The sequence below is a fragment of the Solanum verrucosum genome, unplaced genomic scaffold (genome assembly GCF_900185275.1).
Source record: "Solanum verrucosum unplaced genomic scaffold, falcon-dt-bn FXZP01000229.1, whole genome shotgun sequence".
Taxonomy (NCBI): Eukaryota; Viridiplantae; Streptophyta; class Magnoliopsida; order Solanales; family Solanaceae; genus Solanum; species Solanum verrucosum.
Window position 1 is genome coordinate 3,901,873 of NW_026020011.1, and position 20,299 is coordinate 3,922,171.

Genomic DNA, 20,299 nt, shown 5'->3' on the forward strand with positions numbered 1-20,299 from the left:
AATTGATTTTTTTTGAAAAACTACATATAAGTTGTAGGATTTTTTGCTAACGTGAGTCGGTTTAGAGAAAATCGTGTAGATTTAATCTAAAGCAAATAATATCACACATTGTTAAGAGTATTTTTATATTGATTTAGCTCAACAACTGATGTTATCGTATAGATTTAGCAGGATAAGTATGACGAAGACAGACGATGACACACGATGACGTCAGGCTCAATTTACGATCTCTTACCATTTTAGAGAAGCAAATATATATAATGTTACAGACTTAAATTATCATAAAATACTCAGACAATATAGACTACACACATTTAATACTTCGCAAAAATTGACTCGTGAATATTAATACTCCCTCTGTCCCTAATTACTTGTCCATTTTTGAATTGATACACCTATTAAAAAAATAATTATTGACATAGTGAATTTACCATTTTACCCCTATTAATTATGAAGTGGATGAATTAAAAATTTAATATTTTCAAAAGATTTTACCTTTTTCAAAGTAATTAATTGAGAGTATAATAAAAAAAATTTTTTTTGTTCTTTCTTGATTTGTCAAAATGAACAAGTAATTAGAGACAATTATAAAAGAAAAAGTGGATAAGTAAATATGGACAAATGGAGTAATAGTCTATATAAAATTAAATTCAAAAAGAAGTCGTTGAGTGTGTGTGAACAAAATCACACATTAATAGCAAAACCATAAAAACTTAATCCAAATTAAGACAACATCATATTCTATGAATAATATCTTTGAGCTAATTTAACTCAAAACATAAACCTTGATAAGAACTAAACAAGAAAAAAAAAAATTGAAAAATCTATATCCCAATAAAAGTCAAAAGTCAAAAATTTAAAAGAATCTTCCAAATCTTTAGACTATTCATCCACTATCTTCTAAATTTCAATCCTTACCAAAAATAAAAAATTCTATAAACAACTACAACCTCATTGACCAATAAAACCAAAGAAGAAAATAAGAAGAATAAATGTACTATAAAAATCAATCAAATTCAACCCCCTTCTTCATCTTCCAAAAAAAAAAGTCATGGCTGCCCTGCTCCTCCTGCTTCTGCTAATCTGCAGCACCCCTGCAGTACTTTCTGCTCGTCGTTGTGCTGATTGTGGATCTTCTCCTGTTCCTTACCCACTCAGTACCGGCCCCGATTGCGGTGACCAATCTTACAAAATACGGTGCAGTAGCAACATCCAACCCGAACTTTTCTTCGATACGCTGAACAATTCATATCCGATAAGTTCAATTTCTCCCGAATTACAAAGACTTACTATCGAACCATCACCGTTTTTATCCAACACCTGCATCACCCAGGACATTTCTACCGTAGGTGTTCAATTGAATTCTTCTCTTCCTTTCAACATTACGAGCAGCAACACAATCATTTACCTAAACTGTACTCGGTCTTTGCTTTCGTCTCCGCTTAATTGCTCTTCGGAGAGTTTGTGTCATACTTACGTGAATGGAAGTTCTGGAAATGGAGGTGGTGTTGGCGCGTGTAGGAACGCGCCGATTTGTTGTACGTTTAGGGCTGGTGGATCGTCGACGTCGTATATGATTCGGGTTAGGGAATCGGGTTGTCGGGCTTACCGGAGTTTTGTGAATTTGGATCCGTTGTTACCGGTTAGTAGATGGCCGGAAGCCGGGATGGAATTGCAGTGGGTTTCACCACCGGAGCCGGTTTGTACGGGTCAGTCCGATTGTGATTCTGATTCGACCTGTGGACCCGACCCGAATTTGAATGGAAGTGTTAACAGATGTTTTTGTCATTCCGGGTTTCATTGGGACCCAATTGCCGCGTTATGTGCCCAAGGTAAGTTATAAAGAGAGTACTTTTTAGATCTCGTAAAAATAAACACTTTACGTGTAAAAATAAAGATCTTGATTAAAAATGACATAAAATAGAAAAAAAATTAATTATAAAAAGGCTAGAAAATCATTTCTCCGATTTCGATTTGGATGTGACTTTGTTTTAACTATTTCTGAATTCGATACGCAGATGTGACATGCGAAGATCGTGATGGTTGTGGTAGCGACCACACTGCACTCATAGCAGGTATTGTATAATGGGTCACATTTACTTTAGTTATTACTCTGTTTTTATTTAAGTTGTTCGGATTCTTATTTTTTTGTGCCGCATATATGTCGAAAAGATGTGGGTGTGGGATTCATATTGGATTTGGTCAATCAAATTTGGATACTTTTATCAATATTAACGGAGAAATGCGGGATATATATAATGATTTTTGTGATAAAAATAAAAGCTAAGGTGAAATTGAATAAATTTGAATTGACTTGTATAAAGAAATTTGTATGATAGTCCTTTTCCTTTTATCTCCTTGTAGGATTTTCTTTGTGATCAATATTTTTTCTTTGGAATAACTAAGTTTTCTACCTAATGTCTCATAAACATATAACTTTATTTTTAGATACTTGAATTATTTTGGAGAGAAGTATCAAAACACTCCTAAACTTGGCGCAAGTTATTAGTTTTATCCTCGAACTATTGACAGCTTTAAAAACACCCCTCTCCTATTGCAAGATCGGGGGTGTATTTAGCTTCAATTTGTAAAGTAAATGGGTGTTTTTAAGGCTGTCAATAGTCGGGGATGAAACTAATAATTTGCGTCAAGTTTAGAGGTGTTTTTGATACTTCTCTCATTATTTTTAGCTGAATCTCCGTACCTGTATTTGAATCCATAGACCAGAATCTTATACTTTAGATCAGGAAGGTTAGATCTCTGCACCTGTATCGAACGCCCGCACAATTTGTTTTTTTACTCTATTTTGAGACTTCAAGGAGCTTATAATAATTGAAATTATCTAGTTATTAAGATGGTTGATCAGTACTATTTTTGGTTGTTGTGTTGATCAATACTTGAATGCTTCTTGGATTTGCAGGTTTGACATCAGGCCTGGGTGTGGCGGTGATTGCTGCTGTAATTGGTTTTTTTGTGTACAGACGTCACAAACGAATTAAGGAAGCACGAGATCGACTAACTCGCGAACGGGAAGATATTCTAAGCTCTGGTGGTGTTAAATCTGCGAAGCTATTTACAGGCAAAGAAATCAAGAAAGCAACAAACAATTTCTCTACGGACCGCCTTCTTGGTGCTGGGGGTTATGGTGAAGTTTACTATGGTAAACTTGATGATGGTACCGTGGTTGCTGTTAAATGTGCCAAGCTAGGGAATACTAAGGGTATTGAGCAAGTTCTCAACGAGGTCAGAATACTCTGTCAGGTTAACCACAAGAACCTTGTGCGCATTCTAGGTTGTTGTGTTGAGCTTGAACAGCCATTGCTGGTTTATGAGTATGTCCCGAATGGAACTGTGAGTGATCACTTGTATTTGCAACGCAAACTTCTAACATGGGATTGCCGGCTCAGCATTGCTCATGCAACTGCAGAGGGACTAGCTTACTTGCATTTCTCTGCAGTTCCTCCTATTTACCATCGAGATGTCAAGTCTAGCAACATTTTGCTCGATGACAAGTTGAATGCTAAGGTCGCAGACTTTGGTCTTTCACGTTTGGCTCATACAGACCTGAGTCATGTGTCCACCTGTGCTCAGGGTACCCTTGGTTATCTTGACCCTGAGTACTACAGGAACTACCAATTGACAGACAAGAGTGATGTGTACAGTTTCGGGGTTGTGTTGTTGGAACTCTTGACATCCCAAAAGGCAATAGACTTTGGTCGACCACAGGATGATGTAAACTTGGCTATTTACGTGCAAAGGTTGGTAGAGGAAGAGAGAATAATGGATGCTGTTGATCCTGCATTAAAGGTGGGAGCAAGCAGCGTGGAGTTGGAGACAATGAAGGCACTCGGTTTTCTGGCTGTCAGTTGCTTGGAGGAAAGAAGACAAAGCAGGCCTTCGATGAAAGAAGTAGCCGAGGAGATTGAGTACATAATCACTATTGCTACTGCAAAGCAATAGAATGACATGTTTAAAATGGTAAATGCAGTATTTCTTATTGTGTAATTTTATAAGTTGTGAGTTAAAAGCCAGAAAGTAAGGGACATAAGTATTAGTATTACTAATTTGATTGGATCTTCTTCTTTTCAAAGGTTGTTGTAGATACAACTGGAGAGTGAGTTTATACATACATTGATAATCTTTAAAACTTGGCCAAACAACCTATATCTCTAAAATAAGCACTTTTGGCTTCCCAAAAATGTTGCCGCACCAATATTAGATATAAAATGCATAGTTTTTGAAGGATCCGACACACAACAGGGCGGTATTTTTGAAGATTATGAGTGCTAGTTATTAAAGTTGAGTTAGACACAAAGTTTGTGTTAGATCCACCCAATTCTTGTTTCATTTGATATTGGGACTTGTGGCGGAGGGAGAATACGCTACAGGTTCAGCTGAATTCAGTAGCTTTGGTTCAAAAATTTTACTTGTCTTCAAGATTCAATTGACCATGTACATATTATTAACTTGGAACCAATAACTTTAAAAACTTCGAATCCAAAACTCACAAGCTTTAAATTATGGCTCTGCCTCTTAATTGGAATCCCACGTCCAGAACTTAGAAATTTCAAAATTTGGATCCGCTTCTGGGGTGCTATTGGTATCAACTTTAGAATCTGTTCATCTCCTTTCTCCTTGTCATGTCATGATCCATGGATCTCAAGTAACTTTACTGCATTGAATATACATGCTGATTGAACAACATATTAATTACAACAAAGTAAAGGTGAAGACCAGAGAAAACTAAGAGAAGATTTTATTATTTGATGCATAAAAACTTGCCTCCCAATCTGGTAGCCAAATATTGGCAAGTAAAATCCTCAGGCCATTCAATACGAAGAAGTCTCTATCAAATTAATGTAATCTTTACAAATATGGTGAAATGTAATCTTTTTTATTTGCATGATGAAATACCAACAAATCATGAATAGTTCTACTCAGATTTTTTGTGTGGAAAAAATTAATCAAAGGTTTCCATTCTGGCATGAGGGACCTTCCAAGCGAATATAGTCATACATAATCCCTTGGAAAGCGTTGGCTGTCTTTGTTTGTGTCAAAAATAAGGTGTTTTCTCCTCCCAAAAGTAGTGAACCAGGTATTGTTACAGTGAACAACCAATAGATCCCATGAATAGCATGTCTTGCAATTGCATTGTCTCCTCCAATTTCTCCAGTTGAAAGTAGGGGAGGATCTGCTGTTGGATCGTTGATCCGGACCTTTTACAAAAAGTTTCAGCTCATGTTAGTCTTTCACTATTAGTTAGATAAGCAACAAACATTCATAGCTTGTTTGGCCGAGCTCCTAAACTCTGCTTATTTCAAAAAGTACTTTTGGAGAGTAGTAGTTTGTATTTGACTAATTGACGAGAGGGAGTTGCTCGGATGGTAAGCACCCCTCACTTCCAACCCGAAGGTTGCGAGTTCAAGTCACCAAGGGAGCAAAAGGGGTGGGAGCTCCTAGGGAGGGTAAAAAGAAAAATAAAAAAGTTTGTATTTGACTAATCGACCTGGAAAGAACCTTAGCCAATATTAGAGCAACAATTTGTGCCTGGTCAAGGTTCCAAAAGTGTTCACAGGAAAAATGCTGTTTATTCAGCTTTTAGAACACAGCTTCTGCTACTACCATGACGACCATTCAAAAACACGTCTTCTTTCTAAAAGCTTGGCAAAGCCACCTCAACTCTCTAAAATGAGCATTTTCTTCTAAAAAATAAAAACAAATAAGCACTTTTGGCTCCTTAGAAGCTTTGACCAAACAGGCAATTACTGGGTGAGAACTGAGATACAATGGCTCCAACCAATTCAATTTATGTTCACATTATGTAAGATATTTGTATGAAACCTGCAATTCAGCATGATTGGAAGCTGCAAGTGCTACGCGCAATGTGTATGATCCACCTTGATCTACATTATCAATCTTGAACTTGATTTGCCATGTAGTACTTTGATATGCTTTGTCACCTATCTCCCTACACATACAAGTATTTACACACTGATTATGTCTTCAGTCTTGGAAATAACTTGAGAGTCTAAAGGAAGTCATCAGTAGGAACAGATTTATTCTTTCCTGTGAGTTAAGTGGATTTCACGAAAAATGATTTCTTATCATCTAATACAACTCAAAATATGAGTTTTGGGGAAAATGTTAGAGAAAGTACCTGTTAACCTGAGCAAAGAACCAGTCTTTCTGATAGTCACTAACTCCAACTGTGTAGACTAAATCGTTCTCGGGATATAGCTCTGCATATCTCTCCCACAAACCATACTGCCTAAATCTGGCATAAAGTTACGACAGAATGTTTTCTTTTAGTTACCAATTGTACAAAAGTTACAAAGACATATATGTAAGTAAATTGCATTATTCAGTGATTGGCTCTTGAACATTAGCCTGTTTAAATTTAAGAAGTTGGTAAGGGCCTAAGGGGTCTCACTTGTCTTGATTTAGGTAAAGTTTGTTAACGTATTTCGGGTTTGGATCAGGAATATAAAATTCTGCAGCAGAGCGGTCAGGGATACCAATCTCCCACAAGGTAGGACCATCTCTTGGAGGCTCATAAACAATCTCACCCAGCTCAATATCACAACCTGCATTAATATTAAATATCATGGTTAGAAGTTAGAACCTTTGATAACTCAGAAAGTTTCAGCATAGATTCTATTTGAAATTGCAGCTACTTAATAGAACCTTCTGTTAAAGTTATTACAACTTCATACTTGTAATCTCCGATAAATCCAGGCACCACTCCGTAAAGATTATATGACCCTGCACGTATGTTATTAATGACAAAGCAGCCATCCTCATCCGTCATAGTCCAAAATTGGTAACCCTGGTATAATGGCAATATGCATATCATGTCTGTTAGTAGTTTTAACTGAATCATACAGGTTAGATGAGCTTGTTTACTTATAAGGCACTGTGTTTCCCATTCAATTCAGAGCGATAGAGAAGAGTACCTTATTCTCTCTTTGCCATGATCCAGCGTCTCCTGGCGCTGCTAGTCCTACAGATGCAGCTTTTCCAGGTAAATTTTCTTTGCTCAAGTATCTGTCCATAAGATCATAAGACTAACTCAGACAACATAGTTACTGAACCTGGAAATGCAAAATGTGGAATTAAGGTAAGAGAGGACAGTACCTGTCTTGCACAAGCAATCGACCTCTAACTGCGCCCCTTTGATCACAGTTAGGAAATTCTTCAGAAGTTGGGAAACTGTAAGGCCAGGATTGGACTTCTTCGTTCATCTAAATAATATAAAATGCGAAACAATGTCAAGTTAAGAATTATTATTCTCTATACTGATTTACTGTTGTGATTTCAACTTCTATCTTCTCTTTGTTCGTGACCTGTCTTTTTGCGTCATCCCAAAGCGATAGAGCCATGTCTTTGTCTGATATAGAATTAAAATATGTGAACACGGGGCCGAGGACTTTCTTCCACTCCTCCCCAGTTTCGAATTTTACCAGAAGCTCTGTACCAGCATAGTGGGAAGTTAGAAATATCTGCAATTGTTTTAAAAAGAAATTACTTGTAGGGAGTTATAGTTTAGAGGAATCATACGAATGAAGTCAGAGAAAATTCACTATGTGATTGTGTTCATTTAAACTATTGTATGTCTTTGATTACTCGCCAACCGCTATACTACAAAAAATTGGGAGGATCACAAAAAGAACTAAATGCATCTTTTCACTGAAACCATGATTACAGTTATCTGTCTATAATCGAACAAACATTAGCATGTTAACTGCTTACAGCAAGGGTGGTCGGGTTCACGTGGGAGGTTAAATCTTGTTTGAATGGCCCTCCTGTTCGAAATTCATTGCTCGGAGTGATTTGCCAAAATCCCACAGGAGGGTCAAAAGATATCCATCCATGCACTTGATTTTCTTTGTTTTCAAGTGAATACTGATATTTGTCATCCACCTGCAGTTGGGGATCCAAAGGAGACAGTAAATTAAGTTCACTATAACCTCTAATTTACAATACAGCCTTACTCATTTAATGCTGTAAATTCCCTCTAGTATAATACCTCTCCTTTGAACTCTGGCTCTATAGGATCAACGAGGAGAACCGCTTCAGGATAGGCTAATGGTTTGCCTCTCCCTGGAAGCCGGTCTTCTGCACTAGGCATAAATCTTTGTCTATCATCTGTTATGACCATGTAGTGAAATCTGGTAATGCCAGAAGGATAATAGAGAGTTACTTTTTGTTGTTTCCGTTCTCAATTTCATTTTGTTAGAATTTGATCATCTTTACATCCTTAACGAAACAACATTTTGTTTTATGAAGAGCTCTTTCAAAAGAACATTGGACAAATGCATTTCAGACTATATCCAAACATTTTAAAGTTTTACATCTGATCTTTTTCTCTCCTTTTCTTACGCCCTTACGGTAAATTCCTTTCCCATGATAGAATATTTTGAATAACAAGAGATATGGCCACTGCAAATGAATCAAGTTTGTTCACTTCCACATGCTGCTTTATTTTGAGAAATATAGCTATGAAGATTCTTACTTTTCTTTATTGAGCATGAAAGCAATTCTGGTCGTGTTAAGGTGGAAAGCAGGCATGTCTTTCGTGTGCTCAAAGATGGCATATGAATAAAATCCCGGAACATCACGAAATACTACAAACCTGCAAATAGTCTATATCAGTAAGGAAGTAGTCCATCATTAATGACGAATTATACTCAAACGATTAGAAGAAAAAAATCTAAATTCAACAAGAACCTCCTATCTATATACAAAGGAGCTTGTTCACCCTGGACTTCTGGACTCCACATTCTTGTGAATGAAAGCTCAATTTGCTCCTCATTTTCCACTATAACTTGCAAATCTGTCCCTTGTATCCTGCATCAATAATCCACACAAGCGAAAAGAAGGATGATAAAGCAATCTCTATACTTCTTAACCTTGGTTAATTCACTTTAGCACCCTAAAGACTATATTGCTTGGACTTCCCAAAAATGAGCTTGCACCCCTGTCGGATCCTACTTTTGGAAGTTTCAATGTTCACCTCTAGGCATTTTTGAAAAGTCCGAGCAGCATAGCTTATTAAACTTTTACTGTAGGGAAAAGGATGAGAGTAAAGAATACATACGTGTCAAACTTTCCCCTTGTTTTTGTACTACTCGGCTCGCTCCAATTTAGGTCCCAAAACCTGTTTGTTTCAACAGCATCAGATAAATCACTACCTATTCAACTATGGTTATAAAAAAACCCATGGATTATCATCTTAATAAAATGATACAAACACAGACTCAGATTTTGTACATCCTCGAAGACAGATTTCTTTGATTATACAACAACCACATACCCAGTGTAGTTCCATATAGTGGGGTCTGGGGAGGGTGTGTACATAGACCTTACCCCTACCTCTGAGGCAGAGAGGTTGTTTGAGATAGACACTCGACTCAAGGAAAAACAGTCTAAAGCAGTCCAAAAAAAGAATCAAAGGATGTGAAGCATAACAAAATATGATAATCGAAGCACAAGAAACAACATATGGTAATCTTTGATTATCAGAATACAAAGGAGGAATTGTGATTACACCTTCTATATAACTTACCCTCCATTCAAATCTTTATTCTTTTCTTCCAACAAGTTGTCAATTCCCTTGTACTTTATCCCTTTGATAATTCCTCCTGGATTTGTCCAAGTTATTTCCACAACTCCATTATTTATCACCACCTACAACAGAAAACACTCTTACAGAAGAAAAAAAAGACCAATCTTTACTACCAAGAAGTATGGTAGATGGATGAGATTCCTCCATTATTAACCAAAGTGTTGATTTCGAGTCCTGAGAATATATTTCAAAATCGAGACTTTGGTTGAGCGAACAAATACAATGTATCCAATAAAATTGTATGTATTGACACAACTAAATTGAGCAAACAAATTATACTGTGTATCCAACGAAATTGTATCCATTGTGCTTCTTTCACGACATGCTACAGTACAACTAGGTTGAGCAAACAGATACAACAGATCCAGCTCCAAGCCAACAGATACAACTCTAAAAATAGTTGCTATAAATTGTAATTTTAAGCAAACTATAACTATAAACGGTAATTATGCTTCAAACTATAGCTGTTTATGAAATTTCATCATTAAAAAATCAATCTTTCCACCCCCACCAAAAACAAAAAAGAACAACCAGCAAAACAGAGACCAAGAAAAAGAGGGAGAAGGAGGAAGTTATTATGAAAATAACAAAATTAATAGCAGTAAGTTCAAAAAGATAAGAACTTTACATAGTCATTTTGAGCATTTAACAATAGTCCTGTAGAAGACATAGTTTCCCTAAAGAAACAATTTTTTTTCTTGTGTATCCCCACCTATACAATGAAGAAAGATATTTAGAAAATTGTTTTCCTTGAAAATGTAACTATTTTTGTGTTGAGCATTGTGATGCAAATTTGAATTATGAACACCATAAACAGACCCCAAAGTTGTACTCTCAAGTTTGTCTACTTGCTCCTACATATTGACATCAACTACTACAATAGTAAATACTATTCCGATTATTCAATTTATGTGATATTTTTTCCTTTTTAATCTGTTAAAAAGGGTACATTTCTATATTTAATACGTAAATTTTTAAGTTTTACTCAAATAATTATTTTTGTGTCCGACCATGAAAATCTCAAATCCAACTTGAAGTTATATTTCAAATTGAAATTATTTTCCAACTCATTTTGAAGTTGTATTTAAATGCGTTCAAACAAGAACATTATTTCAAATATTCTTTGCAAAAAGAATAATCAAACACAATTTCATCTTTAACTCCAAGGTCAACTCCACTAATTTTAAAAAAAGTTACAAATTTATGATCAGGAGCCTACTATATTTTTATAGCAAGTGTATAATGTATAATATAATAAAATGGAAAATAGAATAACAACCTGCTAAATTTATTTAAAATTATTTGTTATTAATATATGTAATTTAAACCTGATAAATGAATACAAAATGTTCACGAGTTGAAAAGGCATAATTGTACAAATACTTAACGTAGAAGAGATAATTCAGAATCTGTCTCAAAAAGACAAAAAAGCAGAAAAAGTAACATGCTTCATTTGGTCCTCACATTTTGTCGTATGTTTTCCTCATTACACTTTATTATTTGTGACTAGATAATGGTGTCCGTGCTATGCACGAGCCCAATAATATAAGTGGTATGTTTTGGGATTAATAACGGAGTTTTTGAAGCGATTGTTTGCGTGGATAAAAGAATAAGTTTTTTTATCACAAATCTGTACTTTCTTTGACACTATTTAAGGCATAATAAGACTACCCACATACAACATTTTTGAAATATTTTATGTTGTCAATTATCATGATTTATAGTATTTTTATGATAGATTCACTTCAAGAATCAATGGAATTTTTTGTATTTTTTTGAAAACATATTTTATGTTGTCAATTATCATGATTTATAATATTTTTACGCAATTTTAAAAAATAAAAAACACAAAAAAGAATAAGACAAATAAATTAAAATGGACCCAATATATGTTATTTTTGTTGTCTCAATTTATGTGACACAAATAAAATTTGGAGAGTCATCCAAATTTTCATATTTTTTTTGTAAAATGTTTTAAGTTATTAATTATTGTGATTTATAATATTTTTATGTAACTTTCAAATAACTTACATTACTGGTAACTTTGTCCTAATTTATGTGATATGGATAAAATTACAAAATTAACCCTTTTAAAATGTCTTTTAGGTATTTTAAGTTGTTTATTATTATTATTTATAATACTTTTTTGATAATTTTAAAATGATATGTGTTATTTTTTCTGTCCCAATATATGTGAGCATGATAGAATTCTGAGAGTGAAGCTATTCTATTAAATAGCTTTTAAATATTTTAATTTGGTAATTATTGTAATTTTTAATGCTTTTTAAGTCATTTGTAAATGATATATGTTGTTTTCTTTGTCCCATTTTATATAGTATAAATAAAATTCCTAAAACCAACTCAATTTTTAATATATTTTTTTAAATACTTTAAATTATTAATTATTGCGATTTATAATATTAAAAAAATTAAATAGAAAATGTATAAAACTTGTATCAGCCTAAAAAATGACCACGATAATTCAAAGCCTACAGAAAGCAATAAGGTTGTACGTAATTTTAAATACTTAATATATATTACTCCGTTTGTCTCAATGTATGTAGCATAGATAAAATTTCAAGAGTCAATCAAATGTTGTTAATTGTTAAGATTTACAATACATTTTACGTAGTTTTCAATAATTTCACATTAAATAATATATATTATTACTTTTGTCTCATTTTATGTGACATTGATAGATTAATTTTAAGAATCAGTCAATTTCTTTTTTTGAGTTTTTTTAATAAATATTTTAAGTTGTCAATTATCACGATTTATTATATTTTATACATAATTTGTAACAATAGATTAATTTCAAGAATCAATAGAATTTTTTTATATGTATTTATTTTTGAAATATTTTATGTTGTCAATTATCATGATTTATAGTATTTTTACGATAGATTCACTTGAAGAATCAATAGAATTTTTTGTATTTTTTTAAAACATATTTTATGTTGTCAATTATCATGATTTATAGTATTTATACGCAATTTTTAAATATAAAAAACACAAAAAAAAGACAAATAAATTAAAATGGACCCAATATATGTTATTTTTGTTGTCTCAATTATGTGACACAAATAAAATTTGGAGAGTCATCCAAATTTTAATTTTTTTTAAAAATGTTTTAAGTTATTAACTATTGTGATTAATGGTGTTAAATTGTCCAATAATATAAATTTTAAAGGTACAACCATAAAAGAAGAATGTACAACACTATCTAAGCTCATGTAACACTTGTCATGTGCTAAGTAGTAGATATTCTCACTTATTATATATAGTAAAAATAATCCATATTACTACTTTTGTCTCATTTTATGTGACATTGATAGATTAATTTTAAGAATCAGTCAATTTCTTTTTTTGTGTTTTTTTAATAAATATTTTAAGTTGTCAATTATCACGATTTATTATATTTTATACATAATTTGTAATGATAGATTAATTTCAAGAATCAATAGAATTTTTTTATATGTATTTATTTTTGAAATATTTTATGTTGTCAATTACCATGATTTATAGTATTTTTACGATAGATTCACTTGAAGAATCAATGGAATTTTTTGTATTTTTTTCAAAACATATTTTATGTTGTCAATTATCATGATTTATAGTATTTATACGCAATTTTTAAATATAAAAAACACAAAAAAAAGACAAATAAATTAAAATGGACCCAATATATGTTATTTTTGTTGTCTCAATTATGTGACACAAATAAAATTTGGAGAGTCATCCAAATTTTAATTTTTTTAAAAAATGTTTTAAGTTATTAATTATTGTGATTAATGGTGTTAAATTGTCCAATAATATAAATTTTAAAGGTACAACCATAAAAGAAGAATGTACAACACTATCTAAGCTCATGTAACACTTGTCATGTGCTAAGTAGTAGATATTCCCACTTATTATATATAGTAATACTTATTATTATTTTTTTAAATTTTTTTTTCATATTTGAATTTGAATTTTCGTATCATTCTTTTTTCATACTTTTACTTAATTCACCAAAAATAATCATAATCAAAGTATAAAAAAAGAAATAATAGATAATAACAGAACAAAATCAAATTATGTGCCACATTTTTTTTTTGTCTCCATGCAAATCATAATGAATCAATTTTGCCACCAAATATTATTCTTAAAGAGTGTACAAAATTAATATTAATATCGTTATACTGAAATTACTTTTTATCCACATTTTGATTTGAATATTCTTCTGAGATAAGCCAATTGGGACAAGTGGGAATTGTAGTCTCCACCTAATATTTATGTTTCATACTTCTTTCCCCTCTTTCAATATGTCATTTTCTCTCATATATCTTTCATTAAACTCCACGTTCACTTTTACTTATTCACAATAATAAAAATAAGTATTTCATAGGTCAAGACAAAAATATCTTTTTTTTCATATTTTATCCTTAATATTAGTTACTTATTTTTAAAAATCATTTGTCAAAACTTAAAATTAAACATCATATGTATCTTGTGATAAAATACATATATTAATCATTTTGTCTTAAAAGGACATGCAAAATCTGAAGCGGACAAGTACAATTAAAAGACATAAACATAAACGTGTCCTTTAAATTGACCTTAGGTGCACGAGTAAACACTTAAGCATGTATAAAGTTGAACAAGTAAGTACATTATGAACTCTAGGACGCAGATATTGTTATTTTAACTTTTCAGATAGTAAGAAACACAATTTGATAAAAGTATCAGTTGATGGATCATTACAGTAAATCTGCTAGGAAACTTGAGTGTCTGCAGTTTTCCTCTGGAAAATAAGTGTGCCTACTAAAACAGCAATGCCTGTTATTGCAAGTGTTGTAAACAGATGCCGCGTCTTGGGAACTGCTCGTAGCTTCCTTCTAGGATCCCCGTGATCTCTCTCAGCCGGACTAGTGCTGCTTCAAAGATACAACAAACACGACGAAAAAGTAAAGACCAGGGAACTTGCCACACGAACATACGATATAGCAGCACAATAGTACTACAGTTGCACAAAGTATTAGTAGATTGTTTACTTAGGAGCACTTTATAGGGTCGTTTGGTTGCTGGTTAGAATTATAATGGTATCAGTGCTCACTAATCGTTGAGACAAGATCCATAGACCACTCGTACCAAAACAAGAGAGGAAAGGCAAAATAAAGGCATGAAATGCATGTCTGAGCGACAATTACATTAAGGTATGAATGACAGAGAGATGCATGTTTCCGATGGACTAATGGTTGGACCTCATAAACATCACCAAAGAATCAAAGCCAAATCTACTCTCAACTTTGAAAGGAAGGTTCAAAACGACTACGGAGACATGAAAAGTGTCTACTAGATCAAAGTTTCAGGTTCGTATACCTGGAAGATTCTGAAATGGTGTCTGTGCCACCAATACACCTACTCTCGTGAACATCTCTTTCACGGAGAGTAATATATCTGCTACACAGATGACAGCGTTCTGTTTTATCCCCGCATGCTTCCTGCTTAACGATTGCAAATATTATAACAGCAGGATACTGGAAAGTTCAAACATTCCAGAAAAAAGTACAAATTAGAAAGAAGCTTGATCATAGGAAAAGAATGTTATCCCCTAAATTATAACCTCATGCTCAACTAAATCAATTGCAGGGAAAAGAAACTCGCCAACTATGAAGAAGTAGGAAAAGAATGTTATCCCCTAGCCTACGAAAAAGAGAAGGCCAAAGATATCCTTCTCATAAACAGAATGACAGAAGCATAGCAGGTGAGAGGGAGAACAAAACATATATCTTCATCAAATGCAAAAACTTTAGAAGAAGAAAGAGGCATAACTTAAATCGAATGTTCTTAAAGACTTCGTTCAAGAACTCTTAAGCCCTGAAACTAGGTCCAGGACAGGCTGAACGCGTAAATGTTAGCTTTGTTGATAGCACGAACCACCAAGGCATTTGAGAAGGGCAACATTAACAAAAAATGTGTATAGTAATGTGATTTATTAAGCAAACGTTATGAGTGAATGAGGAATAGGAAACTTAAAATAATATAACGAGACAGTTTTGATTTTCTTCACTTACCAGTGCATCATTACTCAAAAAATGTTCTTCTGCATTAGAAGAAGAAATCGATCCGTCACTGGAAACAAAACAATTCAAATTAGCAAATGATGAAAATACAACCACACAATCAAAGATCTGCTCAGCTTTTAGTCTTTAGAGAAAGGTTCAAAACGACCTTGGAGACACGAAAAATCCCAACTAAATGAACATTTTAGGTTCGTAATACCTGGAAGATTCTGAGATGTTATCTGTACCTCCATTGCATCTACTCTCATGGACCATTATTTCACGGAGTCTAATATATCCGTTACACAGCTGGCAGAGTTCTGTTCTATTCCCGCATACATCCTGGCAAAGGAATGCAGATATTATAACAGCAGGATACGATCGTTCAATCATTTAACCAGAAAAGGTACAAAATAGAACAAACAGCTCAATCATAGATAGTCGTTATAACCTGATGCATAAATAAATCAATTGCAGGCAATGGAAACTCGCAATACTTGCATGCCACAAGCCTTTGTGAGCAATTTTCACCTTTGTGAACGGCTAATACCTCACGCTCCATTGTCTCGCTACACAAGGAGCAGGATACCTGAAAATTAACATGCATAAAAAGGATCGAAGAGATCAATGAGCAAGCAATACAATACACGGGATTAATTGATATAGTTATAGATAATTGAGAACTCCATGCGTGTAAAAGTTGAGAATGCAATTAGAGAAGGGAAAAAACGAATAGGTTCACTTACAGGAGCATGAGTGCTCAAGAAATGTTCATCTGAATGTTTTTTTGGAACCATATCCCCACAGAGTTTACATTTTTCAAGCTTCCGTGAGCAGTGAGCAACATGCAAATCGAGATTGAAAGAAGGAATCGCTCTGTCACTGGAAACAGAACGATTCAAATCAGCAAATTATGAATAATAACACAACATAGGAAAAGATCATATTTAGAGTCAGATAAGAAGAAACTGACAAACATACAAGGTGAAACTTGAATAAATATGACATTTAGCATGATATGATTGAATAAATCCACATTTTCCTGTAGCTCACAACCCCGCCACGAAATGAATTACAACAACACCACAAGTGGAGTCTGGAGAGGCAGGGGCGGCTCAACGTAATCGGAGGCCTAAAGCGAAATCTTAATTAGAGGCCTAAAATCTAAATAAACTTCACATGCATTTATTTAAAATTTATTTTTCTTACATTTTTAAATGCAAAGTATTACTTAATATTTTTTATATAGAAATGATTTATTCGATTTCTTTTTCAATTATTAGTTTTAAATAAGATTTATCAATTCAACGTTGAAAATATAATTTTACTCGGGCAATCATTATATGAATTGTTAACATAGTTCTACAAGTAATAAGTTGACAAATTTCAATTAAGTATAAGAGTTAGAACCATAGCTTTGATGAAGTTGATAATTTGGTTACCCCACATTTTACTATGGTTGTTGTAATGCTTGAAAATCTATGAAGAAATGGAAAAAAGAATTTACAATTCACTTTGTTAAACACTTTTTGACTATTAATTGATATTTTTGACAGAATATTACTCTAACTTATCAAAAATTTAAAGAAGAGAGTGTAAAAGGAGTTAAAAAGAATTAAGTAATGTGAGTATTAGTGGAGAGAGTGTAAGAAATAAAACAATATTTTCTTGATTTCTTCTATTTGAATGAGGTTGAAGAAAATAAAATAATAATTTTAAATTTATACTTTTTATTATAAATAATCAATATTTTTTCTATAAAAAATTAACACATAATATATTTTTGGTAAAAAATTGAGGCCCCCTAAAATTGGGGGCCTAAGGCCAATGCCTTATTAAAGTATGCATAGAGCCGGCCCTGTGGAGAGGGTAGGATACGCAAACCTTATTCCTACCTTTATGGGGTAGAGAGGCTACTTTTAGTAGACCCTCGATCGGCTCAAAAGAAATGTATCCGACATAGGATCGTAAATTATATAAGACAATACAGTAGCAAGATACAAAACAAATGTAGCAACAATCAGTAGTAACAACGAAGAACAAGAAACTATGCGATAACTAAAGAATACTACTAAAAAAAAAAAGAGGAGAGGGGGCTAGACCCCTGCCTCTTCCACATAAAGTGTGACAACACACCTTTATACATTCCTATCTAAGGTCATTCTCAGTCAGCTAAAGTTGTGTCATATCCCGTCTAATCATCTCTCACAGTTCTTCAGCGTATCTCCACCTCTTCTAACCGTTGACTACAACCAACCTCTCACACTTGCGCATCCTTGCACTTAAACACATCAGTATGGTGTATTAAATTGTCAATGCAAACTAGCATCCCATCTTTAAGGAGTTTTGACCAAAATAAGCTATTTTAAAAACCAATTCACCAAACTAATACGCTTTTTAATTTTTTTACAAAAGTAGTATAAATGTACTTCATGGTAACGTTTTAGGTTATTTTTATTTTAAAAATTCAACGGACAAAAACTGACAGAGCTGACGACGTTAAATGAATAAACGTTACTATGAGTAACGTTTTAGGTGTAAAATGTTACTCACAATAATGTATATTGAGAATCCAATCACGTCAATCCTGCAAATGCAGAATCAAATCCTGCAAATTTAAAATGTTACTCATAGTAACGTTTTACACCTAAAACGTTACTCACAATAATTTTTTAGGTGTAAAACGTTACCATGAGTAACGTTTACTAAGAATCCAATCACGGGTCTTCGACTCATGCAAATTTAGCTATAATGAGTAACGTTTTACCTCAAAAACGTGACTGCCAGTTACAATACTCTGTTAAAGTCATATCCCTCCATTTTTTAAACTGACCACATGTGATTATAAAATAAATGTTGTTGTAAGGAATGTTTTGCATATTCCAACAATGTTCAACAAAACTTTTACTTGTGTTGCCCATTGTTAAAATAATATCCACAAAACTTCATCAGGTATGAATTAAATACGTCAAGTTTATCATATTATTAAGAGATTTTTTTAAATAATATTAATAAATTAGAAAAATAATTTTAAAGCTATAGTAAGAACTTAACATAATATGATAAACTTGACTTATTTAATTCATACCTGATGAAGTTTTGTGAATATTATTTTAACAATGGGCAACACAAGTAAAAGTTTTGTTGAATATTGTTGGAATATGCAAAACATTCCTTACAACAACATTTTTTTTAATAATCACATGTGGTCAGTTTAAAAAATGGAGGAATATGACTTTAACAGAGTGTTGTAACTGACAGACACGTTTTTGAGGTAAAACGTTAATATGAGTAACGTTTTATAGCTAAATTTGCAGGAGTCGAAGACCCGTGATTGGATTCTTAGTAAACGTTACTCATAGTAACTACATTTGCATGATTTGATTCTGCATTTGCAGGGTTGACGTGATTGGATTCTCAACAAACGTTATTGTGAGTAACGTTTTACACCTAAAACGTTACTCACAGTAACATTTATTCATTTAACGTCGTCAGCTCCGTCATTTTTTGTCCGTTGAATTTTTAAAATAAAAATAACCTAAAACGTTACCATGAAGTACGTTTATACTACTTTTGTAAAAAAATTAAAAAGCGTATTAGTTTGGTGAATTGATTTTTAAAATAGCTTATTTTGGTAATGCTTCCATCTTTAAAGCCTTTTCCTTTTTCACTTAACTAGGGACAAGAAGTTGCAGCTAAAACCAAACCCAAATATTGTCTTTAGTAATTCCAGCAAAGGTAACAAAAACATGAAATAATAACACAGTGTAATCTACAAGTGGGGGTTTGTAGAGGCTAGAGTGTATGCATACCTTACCCTTACCCTTACCCTTGTCTTGGAGAGATAGAAAGGTTGTTTCCAAAAAAACCCAACTCAAGTACATCAAATCAAAGTATTTATGAAAAAAAATTGAATACCACAATGGAAAAACATGTCAATTTGATATTGGGGTTTTAAAGTATTTTATTACTTGTGTGTCCTGTCTATGTGACATAAAAAAATAAATTATGGTCCTGTATTATGGTAAAAGACGCACTTAGCATAATTAGATGTTTTTTGACCATTAATTCTAAATTTAATGACTTCATTGATACCAATTAAATTAACTTTGCTAAATATAAATAATTTCACAAGTGATTTTTGAGAAATTTACTCCACTTCTAACTATCTTCGGGGTGGCCCAGTGGTTTGGGCTTGGGACTTCCATATTGGAAGTCTCAAGTTCAAAACCCCTTGCCACCGAAAGCAAGAGTTTGCCTTCGAAGTCGAGCTCGTTGGTTACCTCTCCTATGTGATTTGCGAGCTATTACATAGGAACGGGATTTAAGCACCCAAAGGTAACTTTATAACAACAATTATATGCAACTTACCAGTGAGTGCAAATGCTTGTGACTTGATCAGAAGCTACATCCATTATTCCCGACAAAAAGCACTTAATTTGATTAAAACCTCTAACATAATAACAAAGAAAAAAAAAAGGATTAATCAAAATTCAACAATCGAGAAGGAACATGATAGTTTAACTATAATAAAAAAAAATCGATTGAATAATCTATATAAATTCAACTCTATTTGAATTTGTTTAATTCCAATTAAAATTTTCACATAAATTTTATTCAAAATTCAATT

General features: G+C 33.0%; 3 protein-coding genes across 7 annotated transcripts in view; 1 reads left to right on the top strand and 2 right to left on the bottom strand.

Moving 5' to 3' along the window:
* The first annotated feature begins 1,044 nt into the window (after window positions 1–1,044).
* Window positions 1,045–4,090, top strand: LOC125820230 (wall-associated receptor kinase-like 20). Its single transcript, XM_049499660.1, has 3 exons — window positions 1,045–1,832; window positions 2,019–2,075; window positions 2,921–4,090. The coding sequence occupies exons 1-3, from the start codon at window positions 1,052–1,054 to the stop codon at window positions 3,958–3,960; spliced, it is 1,878 nt and encodes a 625-aa protein (XP_049355617.1). The 5' UTR covers window positions 1,045–1,051; the 3' UTR covers window positions 3,961–4,090.
* A 665-nt stretch (window positions 4,091–4,755) lies between these two features.
* The window catches only part of LOC125819887 (probable rhamnogalacturonate lyase B), a 425,441-nt gene continuing 409,897 nt past the window's right edge, over window positions 4,756–20,299 (bottom strand). For 3 of the 5 annotated variants that reach the window (XM_049499292.1, XM_049499291.1, XM_049499293.1), the window contains exons 2-16: window positions 10,254–10,308; window positions 9,566–9,687; window positions 9,098–9,157; window positions 8,728–8,847; window positions 8,513–8,632; window positions 8,027–8,168; window positions 7,750–7,920; window positions 7,344–7,499; window positions 7,135–7,241; window positions 6,954–7,044; window positions 6,685–6,826; window positions 6,431–6,584; window positions 6,158–6,274; window positions 5,842–5,968; window positions 4,756–5,216 (exon numbers count right to left, since the gene is read on the bottom strand). In XM_049499292.1, the coding sequence (XP_049355249.1) occupies window positions 4,965–5,216; window positions 5,842–5,968; window positions 6,158–6,274; window positions 6,431–6,584; window positions 6,685–6,826; window positions 6,954–7,044; window positions 7,135–7,241; window positions 7,344–7,499; window positions 7,750–7,920; window positions 8,027–8,168; window positions 8,513–8,632; window positions 8,728–8,847; window positions 9,098–9,157; window positions 9,566–9,687; window positions 10,254–10,295 (1,923 nt within the window). In that variant the 5' untranslated portion in view covers window positions 10,296–10,308 and the 3' untranslated portion in view covers window positions 4,756–4,964. Of the gene's footprint in view, window positions 5,217–5,841; window positions 5,969–6,157; window positions 6,275–6,430; window positions 6,585–6,684; window positions 6,827–6,953; window positions 7,045–7,134; window positions 7,242–7,343; window positions 7,500–7,749; window positions 7,921–8,026; window positions 8,169–8,512; window positions 8,633–8,727; window positions 8,848–9,097; window positions 9,200–9,565; window positions 9,688–10,253; window positions 10,309–20,299 lie in introns of those variants that run through there. The other 2 variants (XM_049499294.1, XM_049499295.1) reach the window with 2 other exon arrangements.
* LOC125819915 (uncharacterized) lies at window positions 14,365–20,084 on the bottom strand. The gene is made up of 7 exons (XM_049499321.1): window positions 20,041–20,084; window positions 16,416–16,551; window positions 16,121–16,258; window positions 15,890–16,011; window positions 15,682–15,739; window positions 14,987–15,108; window positions 14,365–14,541 (listed from the first exon to the last, which is right to left on the bottom strand). Exons 1-7 carry the CDS (start codon window positions 20,082–20,084, stop codon window positions 14,379–14,381), a joined length of 783 nt encoding a protein of 260 aa, XP_049355278.1. The 3' UTR covers window positions 14,365–14,378.

Excerpts from the sequence above, each read along its gene's own strand:
- LOC125819915 (XM_049499321.1), bottom strand. The coding sequence starts at position 20,084 with ATGGATGTAGCTTCTGATCAAGTCACAAGCATTTGCACTCACTG. Across the intron at positions 16,012-16,120 it reads TTGATTTATTTATGCATCAG|GATGTATGCGGGAATAGAAC; the intron begins GTTATAACGACT and ends TTCCTTTGCCAG. Across the intron at positions 15,740-15,889 it reads AACATCTCAGAATCTTCCAG|TGACGGATCGATTTCTTCTT; the intron begins GTATTACGAACC and ends TTTTGTTTCCAG.
- LOC125820230 (XM_049499660.1), top strand. The coding sequence starts at position 1,052 with ATGGCTGCCCTGCTCCTCCTGCTTCTGCTAATCTGCAGCACCCCTGCA. Across the intron at positions 1,833-2,018 it reads TGCCGCGTTATGTGCCCAAG|ATGTGACATGCGAAGATCGT; the intron begins GTAAGTTATAAA and ends TTCGATACGCAG. Across the intron at positions 2,076-2,920 it reads CCACACTGCACTCATAGCAG|GTTTGACATCAGGCCTGGGT; the intron begins GTATTGTATAAT and ends TTGGATTTGCAG.